The sequence below is a fragment of the Semicossyphus pulcher genome, unplaced genomic scaffold (assembly GCF_022749685.1).
Source record: "Semicossyphus pulcher isolate SPU_LCO1_2020_fin unplaced genomic scaffold, fSemPul1.0.p SCAF_11, whole genome shotgun sequence".
Classification (NCBI taxonomy): Eukaryota; Metazoa; Chordata; class Actinopteri; order Labriformes; family Labridae; genus Semicossyphus; species Semicossyphus pulcher.
In genome coordinates this window covers 13,775,755-13,800,593 of record NW_027211615.1, presented here as the reverse complement: position 1 = coordinate 13,800,593, position 24,839 = coordinate 13,775,755, and the positions used below count along the sequence as shown (strand labels likewise).

At 43.1% G+C, this 24,839-nt stretch overlaps 1 protein-coding gene across 4 annotated transcripts in view; it reads right to left on the bottom strand.

Annotated features, from left to right (window-relative positions):
- Positions 1–1,471: 1,471 nt before the first annotated feature.
- The window catches only part of esrrgb (estrogen-related receptor gamma b), a 39,236-nt gene continuing 15,868 nt past the window's right edge, over positions 1,472–24,839 (bottom strand). For 3 of the 4 annotated variants that reach the window (XM_069686012.1, XM_069685996.1, XM_069686004.1), the window contains 4 exons: positions 14,364–14,474; positions 14,048–14,209; positions 4,313–4,582; positions 1,472–1,919 (listed from right to left, as the gene is read on the bottom strand). In XM_069686012.1, the coding sequence (XP_069542113.1) occupies positions 1,675–1,919; positions 4,313–4,582; positions 14,048–14,209; positions 14,364–14,474 (788 nt within the window). In that variant the 3' untranslated portion in view covers positions 1,472–1,674. Of the gene's footprint in view, positions 1,920–4,312; positions 4,583–14,047; positions 14,210–14,363; positions 14,475–22,155; positions 22,164–24,839 lie in introns of all 4 variants that reach the window. The other variant, XM_069686020.1, reaches the window with a different exon arrangement.

Genomic DNA, 24,839 nt, shown 5'->3' with positions numbered 1-24,839 from the left:
TGCACACAAATATTTAAAGTTCTAATTGTTTTACATCCAAACAGAAACAAATTTCAGCCATCGTACATTTAAAAATCAAACAGACAAAGGGGCTCAAACGCTCTGCTAAAAAGTGGCCAATTTGATGCTGGGATTAGAAGTTGAAAACATATGATTCAATTTAAATAAGGTAAAGTTAAAGTTTGTCATAAAAGGGGAGAAATGACTCCCAAAATTGCCACAACAATTACAGAACCATGAGGTTGTTTCTGCGGCCTAAAAGCCACAATACTTAACCTTTAGCTCAGACTGATCACAAATACAGGATCATTAAAACTGTTTAAAATCATAGATTTTTTTTTTTGTGATTTTTTTTGGGCCATTTGTGCCTTCAATTATAGCACAGCTGAAGAGAGACAGGAAACATTGGGAGTGGAGAGTTGGGGATGACACGCAGCAAACTGGCCGGGGGCGAGAGTCGAACCTGCGGTCGCTGCGTCGAGGATTGTACCGACCGAGTCAAACCAGCGTCCCTGAACTGTTCAACTGCCCATCAAAGGATTAATAAAGTTGTTTTGAATTTGAATTGTTCTTTTAAAGTTTAGATGTGTGAGGCTACAACAGACTAATATGATCAGCTGTGAAACTACGGCAACAATATAGTGACACTTAAAAGCGTAAAAAGCGTGGGCAGACACCAGAAGAAGCCAAACCTGTACAATATATTGCAGTCTAACACAGCTCCGTTACAAACTAGAGAATAACCAGAGCTTTTATTGCAGGGCGTTCAGGCTACTGTAAGAGCAGATTAGATTGCATTACATTGCATAGATCCTCTTTCATTTTTTTTTTAACAAGTAATCCAGTATTAAACTGAGTGTTAACTTAGTTGCCGATATTTGAGTGTGACGTGAACACAAAGAGAAGTGAGGAGGGGGTTTATAAGCACAAACCACTGACTGACACTCAGACGCTACAACAGTACTCATCATTATTGCCGTGTTATTCACAGACGCTCAGTGCAAACTCTCTGTGACTCTGATCACTGGCCAACCATCGTCCGGCTGTAAGCACCATTTAGACTAAAACCGCCGAGTCCATGAAGCTACTACGAGGTAAATATATTACGAGGAAATCTTACATACCCACAGCGGGTACCGCTCTCTCTCTGATGAACAATATAAGAATATGTCTTACGATTCTGCCTCCCGCCCGCCCAGTGCAATTTCACACAATATACAGTACACGTATTATAAGTAGACCAGTTAGAGACTATTGCTTTTACAACTTAGAAAATATGAAAGAAAGAAACAGAGAGTGTGGCTGCGAGGCCGTACACTTCTTCAGGACATTTATATTAACACTTTTTGAGAAGAAAATAAGATAAGAAATAAGTTCACAGAAGCTTCAGGTGATATAGAGCAACGTGTCTCTGGTTATAAAGAGACGTCGGCTGCCTGATTTCTGTACACAACATCTTTATATACATCATCATGATCCCGTGTCGCGCAGGTTGATATTCACCCTTTTTAAAACCACTTCAAGTCCCTTTTCTTTTAAACTTATTACCATTTAAAAGTGTTAAAATCACGAGTCTTCACTGTCAGTTGGCACACACCGCCTGCATTTTTCATGGGCTGTCCCTCGCCTCCCATTGGCCGACGCAGCTGTCCGTCAAACGTCCGGGCCCAGGTGTCAAGCCTTGGCCTCCAGCATCTCCAGGAATAGTTTGTGCATGGGGACTTTGCCCTGCATTTTGATGCTGTAGAAGTGCTGCACGGCCTTGGTGGCGGTCTGCCGGAGCAGAGGCAGGGTCATTAGCAGCTTGCCCGCCCGTCGAGGGTCCTCCGGGTGCTGGGAGCCCTCAAAGTCCTGCAGGGCCTCGTGGAGAGAGTCCTGGAGCCTTTGGACCGCCTCGATGTTCTCTATGTGCATCGAGTCTGCAGGGAGGAGCACGGAGAGATCACATTTATATTTAAAACATTCTCTATTGATCTGCAGTTTTAAAAAGAAGTACATTGCAGCTTTAAATTCTGCAGCCTCTGTTTGCAAACATGCAATTTTCTAGAGAGGTTTCCTCTTGTTAGTGGTTAATGACGCTCCTTAAATAAATGCCTATGCGTGGCCCGGGCTCTAGGGACAAAGAGAAAGAAGGAGAGGTACTGTAGGTCTGTATAAATATACGGTGGGACAGGAAAGAGATTCATTTCTTCTGGTATCATGGACCACATACATCCCCCCTGCTAATGAATTCAGATGGCTGCATTACTAGGATATCGTTCAGCTGAATGATGGCGGCAGATGGCCTTCATTTCCATAAGAAAGAGCAGTTGGCCCCCTTATGTATAGGCTCTAAAATAAAACCAGTTGAGACTTATTAAAAACTGCTCTCTATGTGTAAATCTACAAGTCAGGGGAAAAAAAACGGGCTTGTCCTCTAAAGGACGAGCTGACAGAGAGTTTTAATGGACGAGCAGTGGGTTGCTTTCAGACAATTTCACCGCACAGACGTCGTACAGCGGCAGGTCGAATCTGAGGATGCATCATATCCACGATTCGTTACCTGATAGATTCAGACAGGATTCAGTTCAGTGTTATAATCATAGAGAAACAGCATAAGATGCTCCTGTCTCATCCTGAACGCACTGTGCGTGTCTGACTGAAGTGTGTGAGTGAATTAGAGCGGCTCTGCTGTGCGTCGTGAAAGTTGTAAAGTGAAGCAAGACCGTGTACAAACATGTAAATGAGGCAGAAAAAAGGGAAAGTACAAGGCTAATTATGTTCCTAACTGACTGATTAAGTCTCTTTTACCAGTCGCCTTCTGTGTAAATTGCGTTTCTATCTTGGGAAATTAACTAGGCTATGTGGACCGCACATGTGTTCCAGCTCTCTTCATTTGAAACCTTCATGTTAATACTGATCTGATCCTCGTTTGGCTGCGCCAGCCTGTGTGTGTGCGTGTGTGTGTAAAGCAGCGAGAGGAGGGGAGAGAGAATATGTTTTGAAATGTGTGTCAGTGTGTGTAAAAGCACAGGGAGAGCGTTTTTTAATGTGTGTGTGTGTGTGTGTGTGTGTGTGTGTGTGTGTGTGTGTGTGTGTGTGTTGAAGGAGGTTAGGGGCGGAATGCAAAACTAACTTTGAAGAAACAATTTCCATGTAATCCGTCAGCAGCCTGGCGTCAATCCCGTCGATACTCCGCTAATTACAAAATCAATGGCCATGAATTTCCACAGCTGTCACACCCACAGGACCCCGGCAGCCGGAGCTCTCCGAGGCCGCGTTCAAACGAGCCGAAGCTGCCCTCTCGCCCTCCCTGAGCCTCCCTCTCGACCCCGGCCTTCCTCTCTCACACTTCTCCCTTACCTTTACATCCCTGTCTCTCCATCTAACCCCCCCTCTTCCCCTTCCCGTTTATCCTCCCCTCTCTCCTCCCTCCCACCTCCCACGGAGAGTTTGTCATCAGAAGACTAAAGCTCTGGGCTCAGCATTTTTCATTTTTCAGTCAGGCAGGAGAAAAGACTCCTAACAGGCATTGATTAGCGGGGGGGGACAGGCCCGGCCTCATGAAAAGCAAACTGTCGATACGGGCGCAGCATCTTCACATTGGAACAAACGAGGCCCGTCGCTCCCCGACGCTCATTCCACTCCACTTAACACATTTTATTGACAGCCCCTGTTTTCCTAATGAAATGCTAAATATATCTCCCTCGGCTGCGGCGCGCTGGCAGCTACTGTTATGGAGATGGAGAGAATGAGAGCGCAATGTGACAGTCACGCACACGCATGTATGTGCACAGGAATTAAAATATAGACACACACATACTCTCACACACAGGGAGCGTTAAATTAAAGAACCCTGCCTGTGACCTGTTTGTCCCCTCTTATCAGGTATCCTTCAGTGTGGAGGTGATGGGCTCACCAGATATGGACAATCACGTGACTTTTTTTGTTTTATTTCTTTGTTTGCTTTAATTGAATGCCAACTATCTAGATTTATTTTAGATTGAACATAGAGATGCATCAAGCTGGGAAGCTTTGACACGTGCGTCACGTTTGGGGAGCAAAATAAAGGATCTTAGGAGCAAACGTCTGAACAAATACGCTCTTAAATCTTAAATATGCTCTTATTTTGAAGGATCTGAAAATGTTTCTATCGAGTTAAATAACCTGGGTCTCCTTCAAATTAAAGTTTTCTTCATGTCTTCCAACATTTCCCCAAAACTCTGCCTAAAATATTTGATATAGTTGGAAATCCTCAACTAGATTTCAAAATAAAGTTCCTCAGTCTTGATGTTCATACGACTAACAGCAGGATTAAGAGGCTCATCTGTACCTGAGTTGGCGAGAGCGATGGCCTTGAGCGTGACAAACTCCTCCTTCTCCATGCGCAGCTTCTTGTAGCGTCGCACCAGCGGCAGGATGGCCACGTGCAGGTCCAGCAGGCCCGAGATCCTCGCCTGGTCCTCGTCCACCACGTAGTCCTCCGCGTACACGATCTCGTCCTCGCAGGGCAGCGAGCGGAACACGATGCTCAGCACCAGGATCTCCATCCAGGCGCTCTGTAGTAGACTCATCTGGTCTGCCAGCGAGAGAGTGGAAAAACCTGCAGAATCACAAAGAAGATGTTTGTAGATTTTCCTTCCAGGTTCTGCTCGATACTTTCTACACTTTATAACCGCATGACAAACCGTGGCATCAACCATTAACCTCGCTGCACTGTAATTGGCCGTCTCAAGTAGTCTGTATGTTTTATGGGCTGTTTATACAACGCTGCGTAATCCCCGGAGAAGTCCAACATGAAACGGAGGCCGCTGGCTGTATGTGGAGGCTTAAGGGGAGAATATAAATCAGTCCAGTGTGGAGGCCTTTGAAACATGAGCCGGGGCTGCTTCAGCCAGCTACCGTCCACTCACTGCTTCAGCCACCCAGTCCACGAGTACACGAGACACTGCTCAGTGAGGACGAACCTCTAGATCTTGTAAAGGTTAGAAGAATAACATATTATTCTTTATGAACAAAAAATGAAGACTGGATGTTGACTGACTGAATGAGCTTGAACTAAAGTCACCAAAGTAATACGTAGATGTTTATCAAACTTTTGCAGTTGCAGAAGTCTTCCCAGGCACTTGAAAGCTGCGTCAAAGGGTTAAACAAGGAGCTCGATTTGAAGCCATTTTTGTGTTAGTGGGTTACAGAGAAAAAAACACAGAAACAAAAAACAAACAAAAAAACATTTTAAGAAAATTAACTTCAGTTACAGAAGATATTGTAAGTCGAGCTTAGTAGATGATTTACTGAGAAATCAATGAAGGCCACCCATGAACAGAGGAGATTTGAGAGCGCTGTGTGTTGTAATAAAAGAGTTTATATTTACCAAAGTTTGGAGTAAAGGCATTGACGAAAACTTTTGGGGGAGTTACATATATTGAACAAGAAATAGTCTGATGGACACAGTATTTGTGTGAGTGCTCTCAACAATTGATCTTGTTTAAAGTTGTAATCTCGAAGATTTTGGTTTTGTTCTCTTTGGCGGCACCTATGGCGATAAACTGTAATTGCGTCCACGGTTGGCTCCAGTTTAAACTCTTGATTTCCTTTTTAGACTCTTTGCCTTCATCTGACTTTTCTTTGGATTTTCACTTATTGTTGAAGTTGTATCTGTAGTCATCGATCTTTTCTTTGTTTGTTCAGCCATAGTAGATTACTGTTTACTCGCAACACTGGAAAAGCAGCCGCTTAGCTCCGCCTACCCTCTCTCGCAGACCAACCACTGCTGGCTGATGGAAAACACGTCACTAACTGGGCGCCACTTGAGATTTTTTCCATGAATGTCGCCACAGACACCCAGTCCATAACAATACTGTATACTGCAAATGCAAAGGCTTTCATCAGTGGGCCATAGGCTCAATCACCATTGTGTTACCTCATTCGGCGACAGACTTAACAGACATTTTTTTACAAGGAATTCTTTGAGATCAGATCTTTGAACATGACTTTACATTAGTCAAAAACTAGAATTTTCTTTAACTGTGTTCTTAGTTTTACAGAGTAAAATAATGTTTAAGATGGAGGTCCACTACAAAGCAACATATTTCCTGTGATAAAAACCTTCCTGAGTCTTTTGTCTCTCGTCTCCAACCTTCTGAAATCACAGCAACAATTCATCCACCATCTCGAGGTCGACCCGTCAACTCTCCTCCAACATTCACACACACACGCCACATCAAACAGACGGACATCTGAAAGGACCTCGAGCCCCACAATACCTTTCAGCGCTCTATAGTGAATGGGAAGGTGATTGGGGGGTATTGACCAGGGCCTTGAACCCACCACTCTGCTTACTTAAATCTGAGGCTGCACGGATGGGAGCGGGGCAGGTTGACTTAAAAGAGGTGCAGCGATGCTCCTTATCAAGCAAATAGAGAAACGACGAGCGGAGCGGGAGAATGAGGGAGAGAGAAAGGAGTGCTGGGGGTGTCATTGATTAGTAGATTGTAATCAGTCCACCAAATGCGAAAGGGGGATCGATCCAAGCCTCAGATCTGACAAACAGACAGCTGATGGAGGACATCCGGTACACGTTCAGAGGGGGGATGGCGGGACTGCGGGATCGCTGGATGTAGATACTGTAGCGACGGGGATGAATGAATTTACTCTACATCCATAATAGAAAAATGAATGGCTTTAAAATCAAGAATATTTAAGGACTAAACTTGTAACATGTTACAAAGTGTGTTTGCAAAACGTGTTTTAAAGGAGCAAAGATTTGATGATAAATAGAGATCCGTCACCCTCCTCCGCTCTCTCCTCCTTCTCTTCATCAGTCTTTTCTTCTCCTCAGCCTGTGTTTCTTTTTTCTTTCCACTCAATTTACCCAGGCGATGGAGTGACTTCCTGTCTCCCCGGAGGTCGCCCCGGAGCTTCAGGTGCGTCGCCCGGAGGTGGCTGAGTTAAGTGTCGCAGCGGAGGGTGATTCCCCCTGATGAAATATCAATACTTCACCTACTGATTCACCGCCATTTGACCACACATGACACAGTATGGAGCAAAGAGGAGAATGTCCCTATCTCTGTCTGTGCATTTTTCTTCCCTTGTGATGTCAGAGAGCATGAAAAGAGACCAGGGATACAAAATGTTTCCGCTGCGATATAAGAATGTGAATTATCTTCTGTTCTGACTATAAAGGCAGATAGCAGTAAAGGAGAGATTAAGAGAAAAGAGTAAAAACTTTATAGGCTGGGAGGCAAACTGCTTAGCTGATAGAGAAGTTGTAATGCCTTTCTTTTATACCCTTTAAAGGCTGATTATAGGCTAAAAAAAATCACTGTAATAGACCATAAAGGACACTGAAAGAAATGCCCATATAGCTCTTTACCTCTGGACAGGCAGACAGCTTTCTTTCCTGTTTAACTACTGTATATTTGTTGTACAGTCTATTGTTCATGAGGGTTATTTGTAACTATATGAAATCAAAACAACAATCTATTAACAGTTGAATACATTTAAATATGAAATTGAAAGGCAACTTAAACAGGTTGTGTGAATTCTGACGCTGCGCTCTCTCATGAAAATAGTTCAATTTTTGGAGCACCTCAGCGCTCGTCAATATCACTCCTCCCTCACCGACCAATCAAAATCAAGAATGGGCGGGACTTCCAATATCTAATTTGTCCACAACAACGCTGGAGGAGAAGCTAATCCTTTTGTTTTTTGCAGGGTACAATTTCCAGGTCTCGATCTTCTGCTAATGCCAGGACACGATTCATTTACATTCTTTTTATGTTCTCTTTGTAACATTTCCTTGAATAACAGCAATTATTAAAGGGCCAGTTTGCCATTTTTCAACCTCAGTCCTATCACGCTATCATGGGGAGTTAATGCTATTATGGTAGGGACACTATCTGCTTCTCCAATGGGCCCTGGAAAACCTCGGAGCTTGCTAAACTACACTTCCTCAATCTATGACACCTGCCTCCGATGTCACGTCTCATTCAAAATCGCCAGGTTTGAAATGTAGACTGCAGACCCTAAGATTTTTTTAGACGATCCACCGGTATATTCTCATTGTATTTTGGATTCTGTACCGCTCTGGGCCATTGCCTGCAGCGATCGATGTCTGGAAAACGGTAGTGTTTCACTCCAGCTTCTCTCGCTGGGTCGTTCCTTTCAGAGGGAGGGGCGCAATGCACGCTGGGTGTTGTAGGAATGTAGAATGGGCGAAACCACGAGCTGTTTGTACAACTTTCTCCACAGCTATGGCGCCAATTTCAAATATTATTGAAATTGTTGAAATTATTGTATCGAATACAGAGAACACCAGCTTTGACTGACAGTGGCTTTTCCCAGGTGCCAATTGCTCCTTAAAGCATACAGAGAAATTTAAAACAGACTTAACGGTCACAACCAAGGGACGCGGAAGTACTGCAAGTCAACTTTCGTAACCTAGCAACAATAAGCACTGATGAGAAGCGCTCTGAAATTGAGGGCGCTGCCAGTACAAAAAATGCCGTTAGCGGACACTTACTAGTTATTGTCTCCATCCTGACACGAGAGCTTCTGCTGTATTAAGTTCTGTTGAATAAACACTGAATTATCAAAATATTGTTTCAAAAGTGACAATTTCAAATTTAGGACAGAGCTGGGTGAAAGCAAGTCAATTTAGCCTTAGCTAAAGCTAGCTGTTGCTGACTCTTGCTTTAGCTTTCTAGCCAGCAGTGTTCTTCTAGAGTCTGTAGATTATGATTGGGTTCGGTTTCAGCTCTGTTTAGTGGTTATTGGACACTTTACATGTTTTGTTTTTATGCAGTAAACATGTAACATTTTGTCTTAGATAATACATTAATTTACAGCTAATTTGTAGCAGCAAATACGTGTTAAATTAAAAGGTTGTGACACACTTTGGATCAATTTAATGATTAAATGTTATTAAGTTGTTAATTTACCATGTTTGTTTATCTGCCAAATATTTCAATATCCACTTGTAGCAGCTAAACTTTATTATTATTTTTAGGTTTATGTTCAATACTGTCTTTACTTTAACTAACTTTTAACCAAAAACACACACACATCTTCTCACTTAACAAAAACACTGTTGCCAAAATCTAAGACCATGTCAGATTTAGGTTGCAAACTCTTGTCTCCAGTGTCCATGTTGTTTTTGTAAGGTGATGAGTAATTATATTATACTTGCTGCACCTGTATATCTACCATCACACTGAACCACTGTACCATACCATTTAACATTATAACATGGCCCATTTCTATAAGAGATGCTCAACACACAGTGTGATGTAGGTGATTGTTTGCAGAAAGACAGGTGCTCAGTCTGTGCTACAGTACAGGTACAGATCAGATAAGTAATTGAATCCCTCTTCAGCACAATGAAGAGAGCGAGCAGTCGGCGGTGAAGCTTGAAGCTGTCATTGAGAGCTGGGTCTAAAACAGACAGCAGTTCACTCTCTATTCATTTAGTATCATTACAGGCCTCCTAAGAGCCCTAATGGGCCTAATAAAAAGACAGAGGTAATAATGAGACTAGAGGGCCCTATATGAGCCGCAGGAGGAGGAGGAGGGGGAGAGCCAGGGGAGCCGGGGAGAACAAGGAAGCTAGAGAGTGTGTGTGAAAGATATGATGCTAGAGAGTGTGTGAAAAGGAGAGGATAGAGGAAGACGTGAAGCGCTGGACTGAGTGAGTGTTTAATACCAGAGGGCGCTGGATGCTGCTGCCTGCAATATGAATCCACACAAGTTGTGTGTCCGGGATGGTGTGTGTGTGTGCGAGTGTGTGTGTGTTCACAGCTGCACAAATTAGTGTCCACATCTGAACCCCAAGACAAATATTTCGATTCTGTTTCCATTTTCAGGACAGTGTGTGTAACATCTGCTCAAGTTGTATTGAGTATGTATTAAGTGGAAAAAGGCACTAATGCTTAATGTAGTGTGTTTCTGTATCAGCCTTCAATACTTCCTGTATCGGTTATCGGTGAATACGTCAGTCAACACACCGATCCCATACCAATATTTATAAGCTCTCCAGCTGGTTTCAGGTAAATTATCAGGTGGCCACTATAAGCACAGTGCTAGCAGAGAGTGTAATGCTTGTCAAAGTCAGTCAGTGTTTTTTCCATATTTTTTATTGTACTGATATTAAAGGGGAACTCGGTATCGGCCGATATGCAAGTCTTAGTATCAGAATTGGTGTCTCTATTTTCTCTTTGCTTATTAACTGACTACTAATGAAACTAATGGGAGAAACGGAGCTATTGAGCTGAACTATGAAATTAAGGGTGCATTCAGACCTGACAGCTTTGGTCCGGACTTTTGGACTTTACTCCAAAAGTCTGGTTTATTTGAACAGGTGAGAACACGCATTTTAACTCTGGTGTGGACCAAACCATTGGACCACGATCCGCCAGAAATGAACAACGGTCTGGTTTGATTCAGGTGAGAACATAATTGGACTTAACGTAGGATCTAATACAGGAAGCAATCCCAAAAACTGGAAATTCTGAGCAGACAGCAGTTTCCTTGCGCATCTTTTTCCACTTAGAACTTTTTGTCTGCTAGTAAAAGCTGCCGTGTGAACACAAACCAAACTCAAGGCAAAATTTGGTCTTTGATTCAGATCAAACACACAGACTATTTTTTTTTTTTTACATACTGTATATATATATATATATTTTGTTGGCTTTTGCCTTTATTAGATAGGACAGCTGAAGTTAGACAGGAAGTATGGGGTAGGGATCGACCGATTATCGGCTGGGCCAATTATCGGCGCCAATATTCGGCATTTTGACGCATATCGGCATCGGCCATTTTAAAAAAAATTTTTTTTTTTTTTTTTTTATCCGACGGCCGATAAGAGTGCAGAGTGCTCACACACACGGCGGAGAGGAGAAAAAGTTCATTTCTTTGCAAATTTTATTTAACTTTGTTTTATTTACTTAATAAAACTCCAGGAAGATATTTATTTATTTATTTAAATTTTCAGTTAACTTTATAAGAGATGCTGCTGACCCTGGGAACTCCCTGCGCTTTTTGTTTGTTTGTTTAATAAACATAAACATATGCTTAAAGGCATTTAAACAAAGTTAAGTGTTGGAGTTTGTATTATTCAAAAATGTGATGCCAATATTTTCACTTTTACTGCAAATGAATATCGGCTCCAAATATCGGTTATCAGCCTCCTTGACTACTAATAATCGGTATCGGTATCGGCCCTGAAAAAACCATATCAGTCTATCTCTAGTATGGGGAGTAGAGAGTGGGGGGATGACATGCACCAAATGACCGGCAAGACCAGGAGTCGAACCTGCGATCAGTGCGTCGAGGAATGTATCCTCTGTATATAGGGACCTGCTCGACCAACTGAGCTAAACCAGCGCCCCTAACAAACAGACTTCAGGTGTTAAGCACCCTTTGTTTCTGAACCTTTCAAAATAAAAGAAGAAAAAAAAGAAAAGCTGTTTGATCATTGAGTTCTTGGGTAGATTGATCATATTTGTGTAACGCCTGCTACCAACCTGAAAGAAAACGTCTCTGAACCATTTCAATCTTGAAGAAAATGAGTTTAAAAGCTTTTAATTATGTTCAAAATTTGCTTCATCTTTAAAGAAAAAGCAGCACCTCAAATATTCAAACCTCCAACCCTCGTCCAGGCTGCATGTTTCCGCTGAGCTCCACACATGTGGATGTTGAAGGACTTTTGCATTAACGGAGCGATCTGCAGTAATGACTCTTATTACCTCATCGTTAAGGCCATTTGCTCGCTGGGCTATGAGTGTAATGGTGGGAGTGGACTGTTAAACTGTAGGGACCCCTTTTGTCTTAATCGTTACTCGGTGACACTCTGACCCGGTGGCCCCGGGTAAAATGTCCCCAGAGTGTCACAGGGCCCTTTAATAACTCTGTCAGGTCTGGATTTAGATCTTCACAGCGTTCAAGATCAATAGTTAGACAGAGGAAATGTGAATGCAAAAATATGACTGTATGTAAATTTCTTGAATTAGTTTCTGCTCCCCTGTAGCTACAATTACACTGAGTAATACGATCGTCCCATTTCAATATATCCTGTTTGGCCTCGTTTTGACCTGAAAAATATCAGGTCAGCCATGCTCCTTTTCCCCCTGTTAGAGTATCAGCCCACACTCCCGAGTGGTGAGGCATCATAGCACATAAGTACGGTGGCCGACAAGGGCAATCGCACCGCAACGGTCCAAACGGTTTCCTTTGGAGGAAACAGGCTGCAAAATTAGAAACAATGCAAATTCAAAAACGCACGGAAAGTCCTGAACACATGCAACGACGGAAACACGCTGCAAATGAAATAGACATGCACTAAACAAAGGCGTTAACATCAAGAGCAGAAACAATGCAAAAGCAAAAAACAAACAAACCCAGAAAACAAAAGGAAGAACGCTGCAAATCCAGTCGACACAACGAGAGTGCTCCAGACCTGTAGGGGGCGTGTGTTTTTGACTTTTCATCGGTGGTGGTCAATCTCCTGACCTGACCACACAGTGAATTCACATCTGATGTAATTTCTGCTTTTTATAGGCTCTTGTTTGTTCTTTAATGTGAATTTTACTATCCGACTGGCCGGGTTTTAAAATAGATTTTGTATCTCAATGTGAATATTTTTGTCAAAATAAAGGTTAAAAAAATCCTCTCAGGTTCCTAGCACAGGTTTGGGATGAACAAATGTTTAACTGTTCAAAATTACATTAAAGAAGGTGTCAAATATAAATCCAATAACAAATATATGATAAGGACGGAACACTGGTTTGTGGCAAGGCATCTGGGAAAAGAGTGAAACAAGATGAATACAACCAGAGGTAGAACAAAACCCAGGTGTTCTTTAGTTTTGTAGTTGCTGACTACATGATTTCACATCATTTTTTAAGATATTATTTTGATAATGAATTGATAAAAATTGTTTTAACAAAAATATAAGGGTGGCTCAGCGGTTAAAGCGTGAGCCTCATAAGTAGAGGCTCAGTCCTCGATGCAGCGGTGCCGTTTGCTGCAGGTCAGTCCAACTCTCACATCCTTTATTTCTCTACTGTCCTCTTAACAAAGGCAAAAAGCCTAAAAAATAATGTTACAAAAATAATCATTATAAGTAAAATAAATATTGAAAACTGTCTGGTTTGCTGCCTTTGTTGTTCTATTTTATCATATTTAAATATGTTATGGTTTCATTGGGAGAAAACATAAGAAATCATGACTTGCACCCTGAGAGATCGTGATGGATATTTAATTGACTAATCAATAACATAATCTGGAATTAACTCATGCGTTTCATTGCATGAAAAAAAATGTTTACTCGAGTTGAATCGGCCACATGTGTGATTGCGTGCGTTCTACACTTGACTGGATCAATGACATGTATCCGCTGCGAGTCCGATCTCTTATCCATTTAAAGATAGCGAGGCCCGAAGTGTCTGTTTGAACTGACAGAGATGAAAAGAAGAACATTTACATAACAAGTCTTACTTAAGAATCCGTCAACAAGCGGCGCAGAAATCCATCAGTATTTCCCTAAATCAATCAGTTTAACAATCGGCCCGCTGTAGTCTCCTTAAGTAAGTAAGAGGATTGCTTTCTTTAAGTCTGGGATTGAAATGGAATACATTGACACAGGGGCGGATCCCCTCCCCTCCCCCACAGACTCTCCCACCCCACCCAGTCAAATCAAAGGTTTCAGCTGCTCTTTATTGATTAGATTTTAGAATATGGGACTAGCTTCTCCCTTAGGTGCAGATGAGTAGCAGATGTTAATTATCCTGTGTGTGGGCACGAATGTGTGTGTGTGTGTGTGTGTGTAGAGGGGGGGTGTTTATGTGTGTGCAACAGTCAGTGAACTACTTCTCATACTGTGTTTGGATCAGCAAATTAAAGCATGAGAAACAAGTTCGTCTTTTAATTTCATTAATCAAAACAACCGATCAGATAATCCAAGCTCTGTTTTTATATAATCTAGTTTATTTTAAGTGTGAGTGAAAAAACAAAACAAAAACATAAATATGTCCTCAGACGTCATACTCATTCATCCGTCATGGCTCTGTACCTGGGATATGTTTCGCCCAGCCGATGATGACCACCAGCTCGCGGTCTGCCAGGTCGCACAGCGTGGTCAGGGCCTTGATGTCTCCGTCGGGCATGCTGGGGTCAGGCATGGCGTAGATCTTCTCCGGCTCCACCACCAACAGATGGGAAACGATCTTCGTCACTGAAAGGATGCGGGGATGGAGAGCGAGAGGAAGGTGTTTTAGAAGCATAATAAAAAAGCAGGCTGGATTATACTGGGACACAAAAATCACAACAATAAAATAAAAATTGTAAGTTGGAAGATTGTCCTTTAAATAACAAGCGGAGTGACTCACGTGGCTTTTTGGCAGGCGGGGGGATGGAGAGGCCGAGGTAGCCGCCGTTCTCTGCGTCCAACCTCCGCTTGTACTTCTGTCGCCCCCCTCTCACCCGGTCCAGACGCACACCTGCAGCAAACATCACACATGTATCAATGGAGGATAAAGTGGATAAATGGAGTATTTATTAAGATGCATTTTGTTGGGCGAAAAAAACATGGATATAGAGAAGGAAAGGATATGAAGACATGTTGTATATTGACTCTGTTGAGTCAGAGGCAGAGCATGAAAAACACACACACACACAGACACGATCTGTCTGTGTTTCCGTGCACACTTTGCTCAAATGCATTGACTACGATTTACACATGCTTGAGAAATAAATAAAAATGAAATTTTTAACTGACGCAGCAGAGAAATGTTAAATCAGCCAGGGATGAAAGGCGAGTGATCCCCACGTGATCGTTGCCGTGGATACGTGGAGAAGGGGCGGTGCTTAATGTGGCCCATGTGCGTACACACTGCCAGAAATGCGTCCCAGACCACCTCCGTATGTCCTCAATCCGTCCTGGGTGTGTTCACACTTTTACTTAAGGGCTGTCCACTTGTGATCCGATCACGAAAACCACATGTCAACGCCAGGTGGGTCTATGTTGTCAGTAACTGCACAGCCATTTCTCCGTAAAGTGTTCTCAACCATCCTCGATATAAAGAAGTGAAAAATAGAAACATTTACAGCTTCATGTTTTTTGCTTGTTGAGTTTTATCTTAACTAATTCTGAATCATTGGATCGATATTCAATTAAATATAAGCAAACACCTGCGCTAACGATAACATACATTTTGCTGAGTCATAAATCCTTCAAACTAAGGTTTTTCATTTCTTCAGTCTGACACATAACTTCGCCCCCACCTTTTTTTCTGGTTTATTATTTCAGTTATTCCTAACTGGACTAGAAAGTCTTTGAAATAAAAGCCATTTAATCCTGTACAAGTAATTGCAAATGCATAAATCGCCTGCTTTATTTTTGACCTTTTATGTAACAGAGGGCCTGTTCAATACGTCCTTGTTACAGATGCAGGACTGTAAGTATCTAGTTAGTATACAAACGGACATATCTGGGATTATCCTGAAAGCCATCTCAGAGGACACGGGCTGCCTCGGACGCGCCGTCGCGTGCCGGATTTACACTCTCGTATTAAAAGTTGTTTGAGCACCGAGCGAGAGCAAACAGATTTTACATGGTCAAGTGGAATTGAGTCGTGTGAGATTTCCCAGTGACTCGTATAAATTCCTTTGATTCCCCTGGAAACAAAAGAATCCGATTAGGATGGTCTTTCAATTTCCTGACACCGACTATCCACTAACCTAATTACCCAGCGTGCCCAGAGGGAGCTCATTCTTCCCAGCAAACACAGTGAGATCATTTTATGCCTGGCAGATTGAAGCTAAATCGAGAGCCCCTCTCCTAACACAGCTTTCCATTTGTACGCCTTAAAGTAATCAATAAGGCTCGCAAATAGACTTCTTGTTCTTTGAACACATGTGGATGCAGTTTTAATTAGTCAGTTAGGCAGCGAGGAAGTGCGTTTGCCAAAGATGGAGCTGTGGTGCTGTTTCCTACCATTACTCCTGGTTAAGGTGAATTTAATTTATAAATAGTGCTGCAGGAAACGAGCTGTGTACTCCACATATTAAACAGTCTATAGCTTCTCTATATTTAATGACACACACAGGCCTAATGCAGATATATGCAGTTAGTAAGAGCTCACGCAACAATAGGAAAACATATTAAGCAGGTGTGTAACCTAAATGTATGCACAATGGATTTGTCAGACTAACAGACAATTGTTGCTTGTTTTGTCCCCGCTATCCGCACATGCGTGCACACTCACACACACAAGCTCAGACACTGTGTTCCCCGCCGCGGGCTGCAGGGTCATGTGGCTGCGACGGGCGACAAGTGACCAAACAGCCGGAGTTAGAATTCCAAGACCGGCGGGGGCTGTTTGAACTGGAACATCCAACTGGCCCATAATTAATAGACGCTGACAAGAATTAAGAGCTCAGCGCTAACCAGTTTCAGTTTACAGCTTAGCAGTGCTGCAAACCGGAGAGACTCAAAGCAGGATGGAAGAGAGAATGACAGAGAGGGAGAGAGGGGGGAGAGAGGGTTGGATAATGTTCGAGAACAGGAGGGGAATAAGACGGAACAAGCTGCTGTTTTTTGGACGAATGTATCAGTTTTCTCTCACTTTTCCCTCCGTCTCTCTTTCTCTCCCTTTCAGCATCGGGTGTTCGTCTCCTCCCTGACAGCCCTGCCTGTCCCCGCCAGTGCAGGATTATCTCCTCCCCATGTGATTCGGCACAGTACTGAGAATCTGACCACAACAAGACAGCTGGACGAGGCCCCTTGTGGAGCGCTGCGGAGGGATGGAGGGAGGGAGGGTTTGTGTCATCGTCAGCAGCACATTCCACACCTCAGGCCCGAAACCGCAGCGGCCTGCGCGCTGCAGGACAATCAGGTCCAGAGGAGAGCTTGAGCCTGGGCGGTGAGAGAGCCGGGCGGGTGCGCAGATCATCTTTAAAGCATCTAGATCCGTTTTTATGGTCATAAAGTGTGGCAGCCAAAATATGGATGTGAAAGAGTGGGAGGGGGTAAGATCATACCGTACAGTGCAGTATACTCATAACTAATGCTGACTGTGAGCGAGACGTCCTGAGACACAGAGATACTGTCTGACTGTCCTATATGTGCGTGTGTGTGTGTGTGTGTGTGTGTGGAAAGACGATGAGGCATGTTTGCATAGGAGCAATCTTTACGGCCACCTGACCCCGGCTTCCCTTTCACATTCAATATCTTTATTGACTGCTGCAACCTTAAAGTGCGTTACTGATGGAAGCGGCTGTTTGTGTGTTCGTGCGGCGGTCACTGTGTGTGTGTGTCATGCTTTTTTCATTTTATCCTTTTATATGTTTGTATAATTTTTTTCTTAATTTGGATCCAGATTCATTTCTAAAAAATCAACCTCCTTTGATGTTGGCATCACAAAAGAAAAATTAAAAGTCATCTGTCATTTTGTTGCCAGGATTTTAGGTATAATTGAAAATGTGCCAAAATTTTGTTTGTCAACAAATTTGTCACATCTTATTAATTCTGTTGACTATAATTACTTTTTTGTAAATTTCAAAATAAAATCCCAGCTAAGGTCAAAATGTGCCCTCTCCACACTGTGTGTACAAGAATCTGCAGGGTAAATTATTCATCCTTTTATTTTTATGATTCAAATGTTGAGTCTAAAAATACTCACCTTATAAAATACAAACCATGTGTTCATTTATGGCTCAGATAGGCTACAGTTACTTTAGCAAAGCTATCTCTCGACGAGGAGAGTTTATGAAGTTTTTTTTGCGCAGCAGTCAGTGGAACACGAACAACAAAGACACTCCGCTCCAGCAAAGTCTGACAATTAATGAATTCACTGCCTCGTGTTCCTCGCTCTCTCCCGTCAATAATAAACCGGCCACCAGGAGCGCAACCCCAGAATCGGTTTAGCTTCCTCCGACTGGACGGTCAGTGGACAACGTGGAGGCGAGCTGATTGGCTGGTTAGCTGAGGCGTAAAGAAAGGGTCAAGATTCAAGCTTGCAACTCACCGCTTGTAGCTTGTAACTTCAGGTTCACACATGAAAATAGGAAATTTGTGTGTCTGTAACTCAAAAATGTGTGTTTCTAAGTTTCTACAGCAACAAAAACAAACTTTTTACACATTTGCAAATCTTATGTATGAGCACAAAATATTTCAACACCTGCAAAATGTAATTACAAAGTCACAAAATTGAATGTGTGATTCACAAATTTAAATATGTGTGTGCGCATATTTTTTTTTAAATGCACACATAACATGAAATACAACTGCAGGCTATGAAATTATTTGTCAACATTATTTTACAAACTCAAAATCTTTTTGACCTTTATTTGAGTCCATATTAATTTTGGTTTAGAATATAGGATGTAACGAGTTGCAAAAACAAACCTTAACATCATGAAGTGTAAGCAGAAAATATTGCTAAAGATTTTTAATTAAAACTCAATTAAAAGTCAAAAAGTTAACCTATGTGAGATTCATCCATTCATTACAGTGTACAATCTCTCGCCATGTGTCTCATTCATCGTGCATCAAGTGTGTGTGCTACTACACAGAACATGTGCATGTGAGTGTGAACGTATCTTACGCAACTATTTCCAGCGCCTCACCTGTCAGAGGCGCTTCTTTCTAGAGAATGTGTCAGAATTGGCCGGCCTGCGGACGCTGCCAAAGGGAGATTAGGAGCTCCCTATTTTAGCTGGGAAAAATCAGAGGGATGCAGCTCGAGCCCCCTCCTCCTACACAGACGCCCACCCTTTACAGGCCCGCAGAGTTTCCAGAGTTACATCTGAAGGCCGAGTGTGCAGAGAGCTAAAGGCATCGGACAGCTTTTGTTTGATTGTACAGAGTCTGGGTGGGCCGCAGAGAGAGAGGAGGGGTGGTGGTGGATGTGGATGGCGTCCCACCTGCTCTAACCCCCGATGGGCTGACAAGACAAAGCTGGAGTTGTTCTCCAACTGTGCACGCTGGCATCGCTCTCTTTATCATGTTTAACTCTTTTCATAACTCTTGAGCCGGCGTGTCCACGAGGGGTATTACTGTGCATTAGAGAGCCACGCTGACCGCAAATGCACCGCGATCAAAAACATCTGCACGGCTGGAGACGCGGGGTCAACTCAGGATCCCAACGGTGTTCGGTTTGTTGTTAGAAAAAAGAGGGGGCACATGCACCTCAAGATCCGACTCCATGTCCCTTATACATGAATGCGTGTTGTGTGTGCTGTAAAGAGGCCAGCACTTGGCTAAATCCCCTTCTTCAGAGGAACACGTGTTAGCCTCCGTGTCTGATCTATCACCTGCCAGACAGTGAGGACAGGCGGGTGCAGAGCCGCTGGGTGGGCGCTGACTCTCAGCTGCAGTCTGCCACATACTCTGACACCCTAAAAAGCAAACAAGGCCGCGTACATGTGCTGTCAGAGAGACATGTTTGTGCTACAAGAATAAACCCTGCGGCCGGGGGTCGGAGGTCGCTCTGTCTTACAGTTTGACTCCCTTGAAGACACACATGTAGAGCAACACAGGTACACACTGCTCAAATGGGACTTTAAAGGCAGACTCTATCTTTATTATGATGCTGTAATCTTAGTGTATGGATCGCTTTCTGATCCACGCCTATTGATTGGAAAGGGACCTGACAGTCTGTGATATTGGATATGGCTTTACTAATCTTTTGTGTATGTGGCCGGAGGAAAATAAGGCTGTAATGTTACCCCGGTAGCCACGTTCGCGCAGGAAAGACTGCTGATCCCTATCTGTGGTCGGGCGAGGGCGAGACAGCGGTGTAGGTTGCCAAAATAGTCTGGCAGCTTGTATTTATCCACCACATAACAGCGTCAGGGGCAAAAAATCCCCACGACCACTGAATACAACACTGACTCACTGAAACCGGCGAGCTCTGACTGAAGAGAATCCTCAGGATGTTCATTCATGAAAGAAACTCTATAGGCCTGCAGAGTTTGTATCCTCCCGTTTCAATAGGACATATTTTTTTAAACATGCTCATTTGCTAACATGCTAATGTGTTTGTCTACAGCACTAAATTAAAATAAGCTTCAAATAAAAGCTCCATCGTCAGGAGAAAATAACAACAGACGCTCAAACCACACAGTCAGATAATGCTAATTCATTCTAGAGAATTCTTGCACCATTTAACACCATACAGTAAGGCTACGGGGTTATTAGCGCTGCTATTAGCCGCGGGCACTGACTCCTGGCAGTAGCGCCTGACACCATACCTTCCGCGAGTTGTAATTACAAGAGTTTTTCCACTGGACCTGTGACCTTTCATCAGCCTCAGCTGGACATTTAAGGGGTCACTGAGCGAGGGCTGCTCTTCCTCAGCCGCTACCTTCCACACTGCTCATCCAGGAGCTCTGCTTCGGCACAGGTGTGAGGCCGGATCTGGGAGGAAGTCATCTGCAATGTTTTTCCCATTAGGCTCTTTGATTTTCCTCTAAGATGCAAGATACAAAAATGTCTTTTTTTTCATTTCACAAAAACTGGTCACTTCTATTAAAGGAGCAATTCACCCCTGGTAAAAGCCACTGTCAGTCAAAGCTGGTGTTCTCTGTAATCGATTGAAGCAATAATATTTGAAATTGGCGCCATAGCTGTGGAGAACGTCGTACAAACAGCTCGTGGTTTCGCACATTCTACATTCCTACAACGCCCAGAGTGCATTGCGCTCCTCCCTCTGAAAGGAACGGCCCATTAAGAGACGCTGGAGTGAAATACTACCGTTTTCCAGTCAAGGACATCGAACGCTGCAGGCAATGGCTCAGAGCGGTACAGAATCCAAAATACGACGAGAATATACCGGTGGATCGTCTGAATAATCTTCAGGTCTGCAGTCTACATTTCAAACCTGACGATTTTGAATGAGACATGACATCGGAGGCGGGCGTCTTAGATTGAGGAAGTGTAGTTTAGCAAGCTCCCTGGCCTCCACCAGATGACGCGTTTTACATAGTCTGGCGGAGGTTTTCCAGGGCCCATTGGAGAAGCGCATAGCGTCCTCCAAAGGCACAGAGTTAAATTGCATTTTTTTCTGCCATAATAGCATGATAGGACTGAGGTTGAAAATCGGTGAACTGGCCCTTTAAACTCACAAACCATCAAGCAGGCCTCAAACAATGCATTACTTTGGGATAAATTGAGCAATTTAAGCTCATTCACTGACTTATTTTTCACCCCTGACTCTTAGCTAAACTGTGTTGAGCAAATAACTAAAAGATAGGAGTTACTAGGAGCTACACAGGACTCCAAACACACCTGAAGCCACCACACGAGGCTGCAGAGCTGGAGTCAGCTGATTAGCGGCAGGTGTTACAGGGAGGAGGGTTTCCCTGCCCACCAATGGAGCCGCTCTATAACTGTGGCAGCTGGCGCTTTATAATTCAGGATGGCATGCTTAGAGCCGAGCTTAGAGGGTCCTGGTGGAAATATTAAACACTTTTAGAACGACCGTATAAGATCTCTCAAGATCTTCTGATGCTGCCGCGCAGTACCGTGGAAAAACTTGAGGATGTTGTGGAACAAATAATGAGCAAATAACTCAACATTTTTGTACAATAAAAGCTGCAGAGTAAAAAGATTGAGAAAATGAGGTGACCGAATGTGCAACGTAATGCACATCTCAAGGTGAGATTTCCTCTGCGTGACACCTGCATCCATATTACACCATGTGATTATTCCTTTTCCATGACCAGCCCTCGGCCACTTGTTATACGCTGATCTCATTACATGAAGTAGGGCGAGCCGCTGTCCCACTGATTCCATGATCACATGGGCTCCGTGCCACCACTGAATGTCCTTTTTCCCTTTAATTGAATGCCATTACTTTCAGAGAATCACCCACTGAGCCACACGTCGCGGCGGCTGTGATGCTGCGTCTCAGGAGCAGCAGGCGGCGGAGGATACGGCGTCAAATTCCCCCTCACACATGCACACACACACACACTGACTGTCCACATCGATGGCTTAACTCGGCCCCTCACAGACAATACCCCGCCGTTTTTCTTTTAAGCAAGCGCTAATAGTTCCAGCTTTATTTCTGTTGTTTTTTCTGGCTGCGAGTCAAAGCCGCGGTGTGAGATATGTGTGCCGGGATGAAGACATCAAGAGTGTATAAATAGTGTTGTAATGGCAATACAATGGCTGACCCTTCCTTCTGAGATGGACAAACACAGCCACGTCAGTATAAGAGGAGGCTGTATTAGTGGAAGCGAACCAACAGCCTGACATACAATCTCGTGTGAGCAGCACAGATTGTTGTTAACTGCTGCCGGCGTCTATTATCAGATGTGTTTGATGCTCGCAGATCAAAACAAAACAGTATGAGCGACGTTTTATTTTAGGACATTTATGAGTGTAGTGTCCCTAAGTGGGTTTTAAGTATAAGTCTACATATCATATAATCAGTGTGGACTGTAGGAGGCTGAACTGCAGAAATTAACCTGCTCTTATATGTCTCTAAACTGGGTAAGAACCATTGTAAAGGGGAGTTAATGCCATTAAAGCTTATATAAAGTCCGACTGAATAAGTCTGAGTATGCAGACACAGCTATGATGCTGCTGTTTGTAAGTCTACACTGAGTGATGGTATGTTGCATCTAAAGCAGGGGTGAACAAATCCAGTCAATACATATACATTTTACAGAACAACATGTCAAATAAAAATGCATTATATTGCTTCTATTTGGAGAGAATCATGCACCCAACTTTTGCAGCAACAGCTGGGAGACAGAAGCATAATGTCAGTTACATGTGGCCTACAACTTGAGCCCTCTTTAGTGAAGATTTTGCAAGTTGGCACCATTAAAAGTATGCCGAATTAGCTATTAGCAGCTCCTTTTTACGATGCACCCATGGGTGAGCAGACAACTACCACCGTATAACTTTGACACTGAAGAGAAGTTAAAAATGAGGTTTTTGTAAGGCAAGTTCTGGAGTTCTATGATTTCTAAGTAGTTGTGCGACACTTGGGATTGTTGAGGCGTTTAAAGGACGTTCAGCATTGTGCTTCACATCCACTCAGTATCTTTGCCTCACGTTTCTCTCTTTTAAAACTCATTGTCGATGGTAAATACAAGTCAAGAGAGAAGAATTCAACAAGTAAATGACACATTTTATCCCTTGCTTGAACTTGTTTGCATCAAATTATTAATAAAATAAAACTTTTTATATATCAAATATCAGTTAATGTGAAGTTAATTCAGGTTGTTCGACTACATATCAAAGGCTTATAGTAAAACAATAACACCAGACCCTTTTCTCGCCATGTTTGGGCCTCGTGTGAACTCGGACATGGATAATCACATCTCTCTCTCTGCACTCTCCTCCCTCATCCTGCAGCAATGGAAGTCTGAGTCTAGCCCCACATTCCACCAATGGCTGAGGGAGCTTGGTAATGTGAGTCATAAAAGAAAATGTCTTTCTTAAAATCTGGAAACCGCTTCTCGACAAATGGTCGACATCCCAGTGGCAGTGAACTGCCCCATTTACCCCATGTGCTTGACAGGATGTTATCTATTTGTGGTGTATCACACTCACACACCCCGGTATCATGGTGGTCGCCATTGTTTTTTTGTTTTGTTTTTTCTGCTCTCCGTTTGCTCTATTTCCCGAATAATCTATTATTTAAAAATGCAAACAATTTTATTTTCTCCTTTTGGTTTGCTGCTTGTTCTGCTGTAATTGTAAATGCACAACTTGTGCTTTGTTATAACAGGACACTACTTTATTTGCCTCTGTGTTAAGAGGGCTGCCAAAGTACTTGTCCAAAAAAACTAGTACTTCCTGTGTCACAGTAAGGGCATCTTTGATGGTAATATAATGGATTTTAACATCAGAATACGTGTTTTAAAGTGTCTTTTTTTTCCTAAATCTCCTAAAGCTCTCCTAAAAACATATATATTTAATATACTTGGTGTCCCGGTCAGAGATTTCCTTAAATTGAGGGTCTCTTCTTCATGTCACAAAGCCTGTTTAAGGTCTTGTCGCATGTTATTCTGTCCGAGTTCAGCACCAGGTATTATATCATTTTCTACAAAAGCATAACTAAGAGCTAGACTCGGTGCATGAGTGTGGAATACTTCTTCTAGCTGAACAAACAAATGCAAAAAAACAAACAAACAAAAACCCTCTTTCCTGGGAGTAAAAAAAAAAAGAAGAAGAAAAATCTATCGGCTAGATTTTCCCTCTGCGCTCCCACAGGGATCTCAGCCGAGGAGAAACAACACATGCAGGAAGTGAGGTGGGATGTTCGGAAAGCATTTAGTGGATCAATACGGCAGGCAGGAGAGGGGAAGGCAGACAGACAGACAGAGAGAGAGAGAGAGAGAGAAAGGAGAGAGACACCCAGAGCCCGAGGGAGAGGGGGGTCTCGGGGGAACAGCCTGTGCTTTTCAAGAGTCCTGTTACACTTACACTCAGCCTCTGTAGGAACATTCAACTCAGCAGCTTTTTCCGCCCGCTGAGAGGCCTCGGCGGTGTGAGGAGAGGTGAGTAAGGCTGGTGGGTGATGTCAGTGGAGTCTCCCAAAGGCCACGGACGGGTTTTATATCTGATCACTGACCATTCCTCAACACTGTAGACCCCGTATGACTTACACTGTATTAGATTTTTACAAGTGTCTGTGTTTGAAATGTTGATATTTACTTCTAAACCCTCTATGTGCTCGCTCCAGTATGTAGTATCACCTAAATCATTGTGCCTTTATTTGCTGCCTTTTAAACCTGGTATTAATGAACTTTACATGAGCTAAGAACAACACGTTTTGTCACAGCTAGGAAATAATTTTCTTTTTCTTTTTAAGATTATTATTTTTTTGGCTTTTTCCTTTATT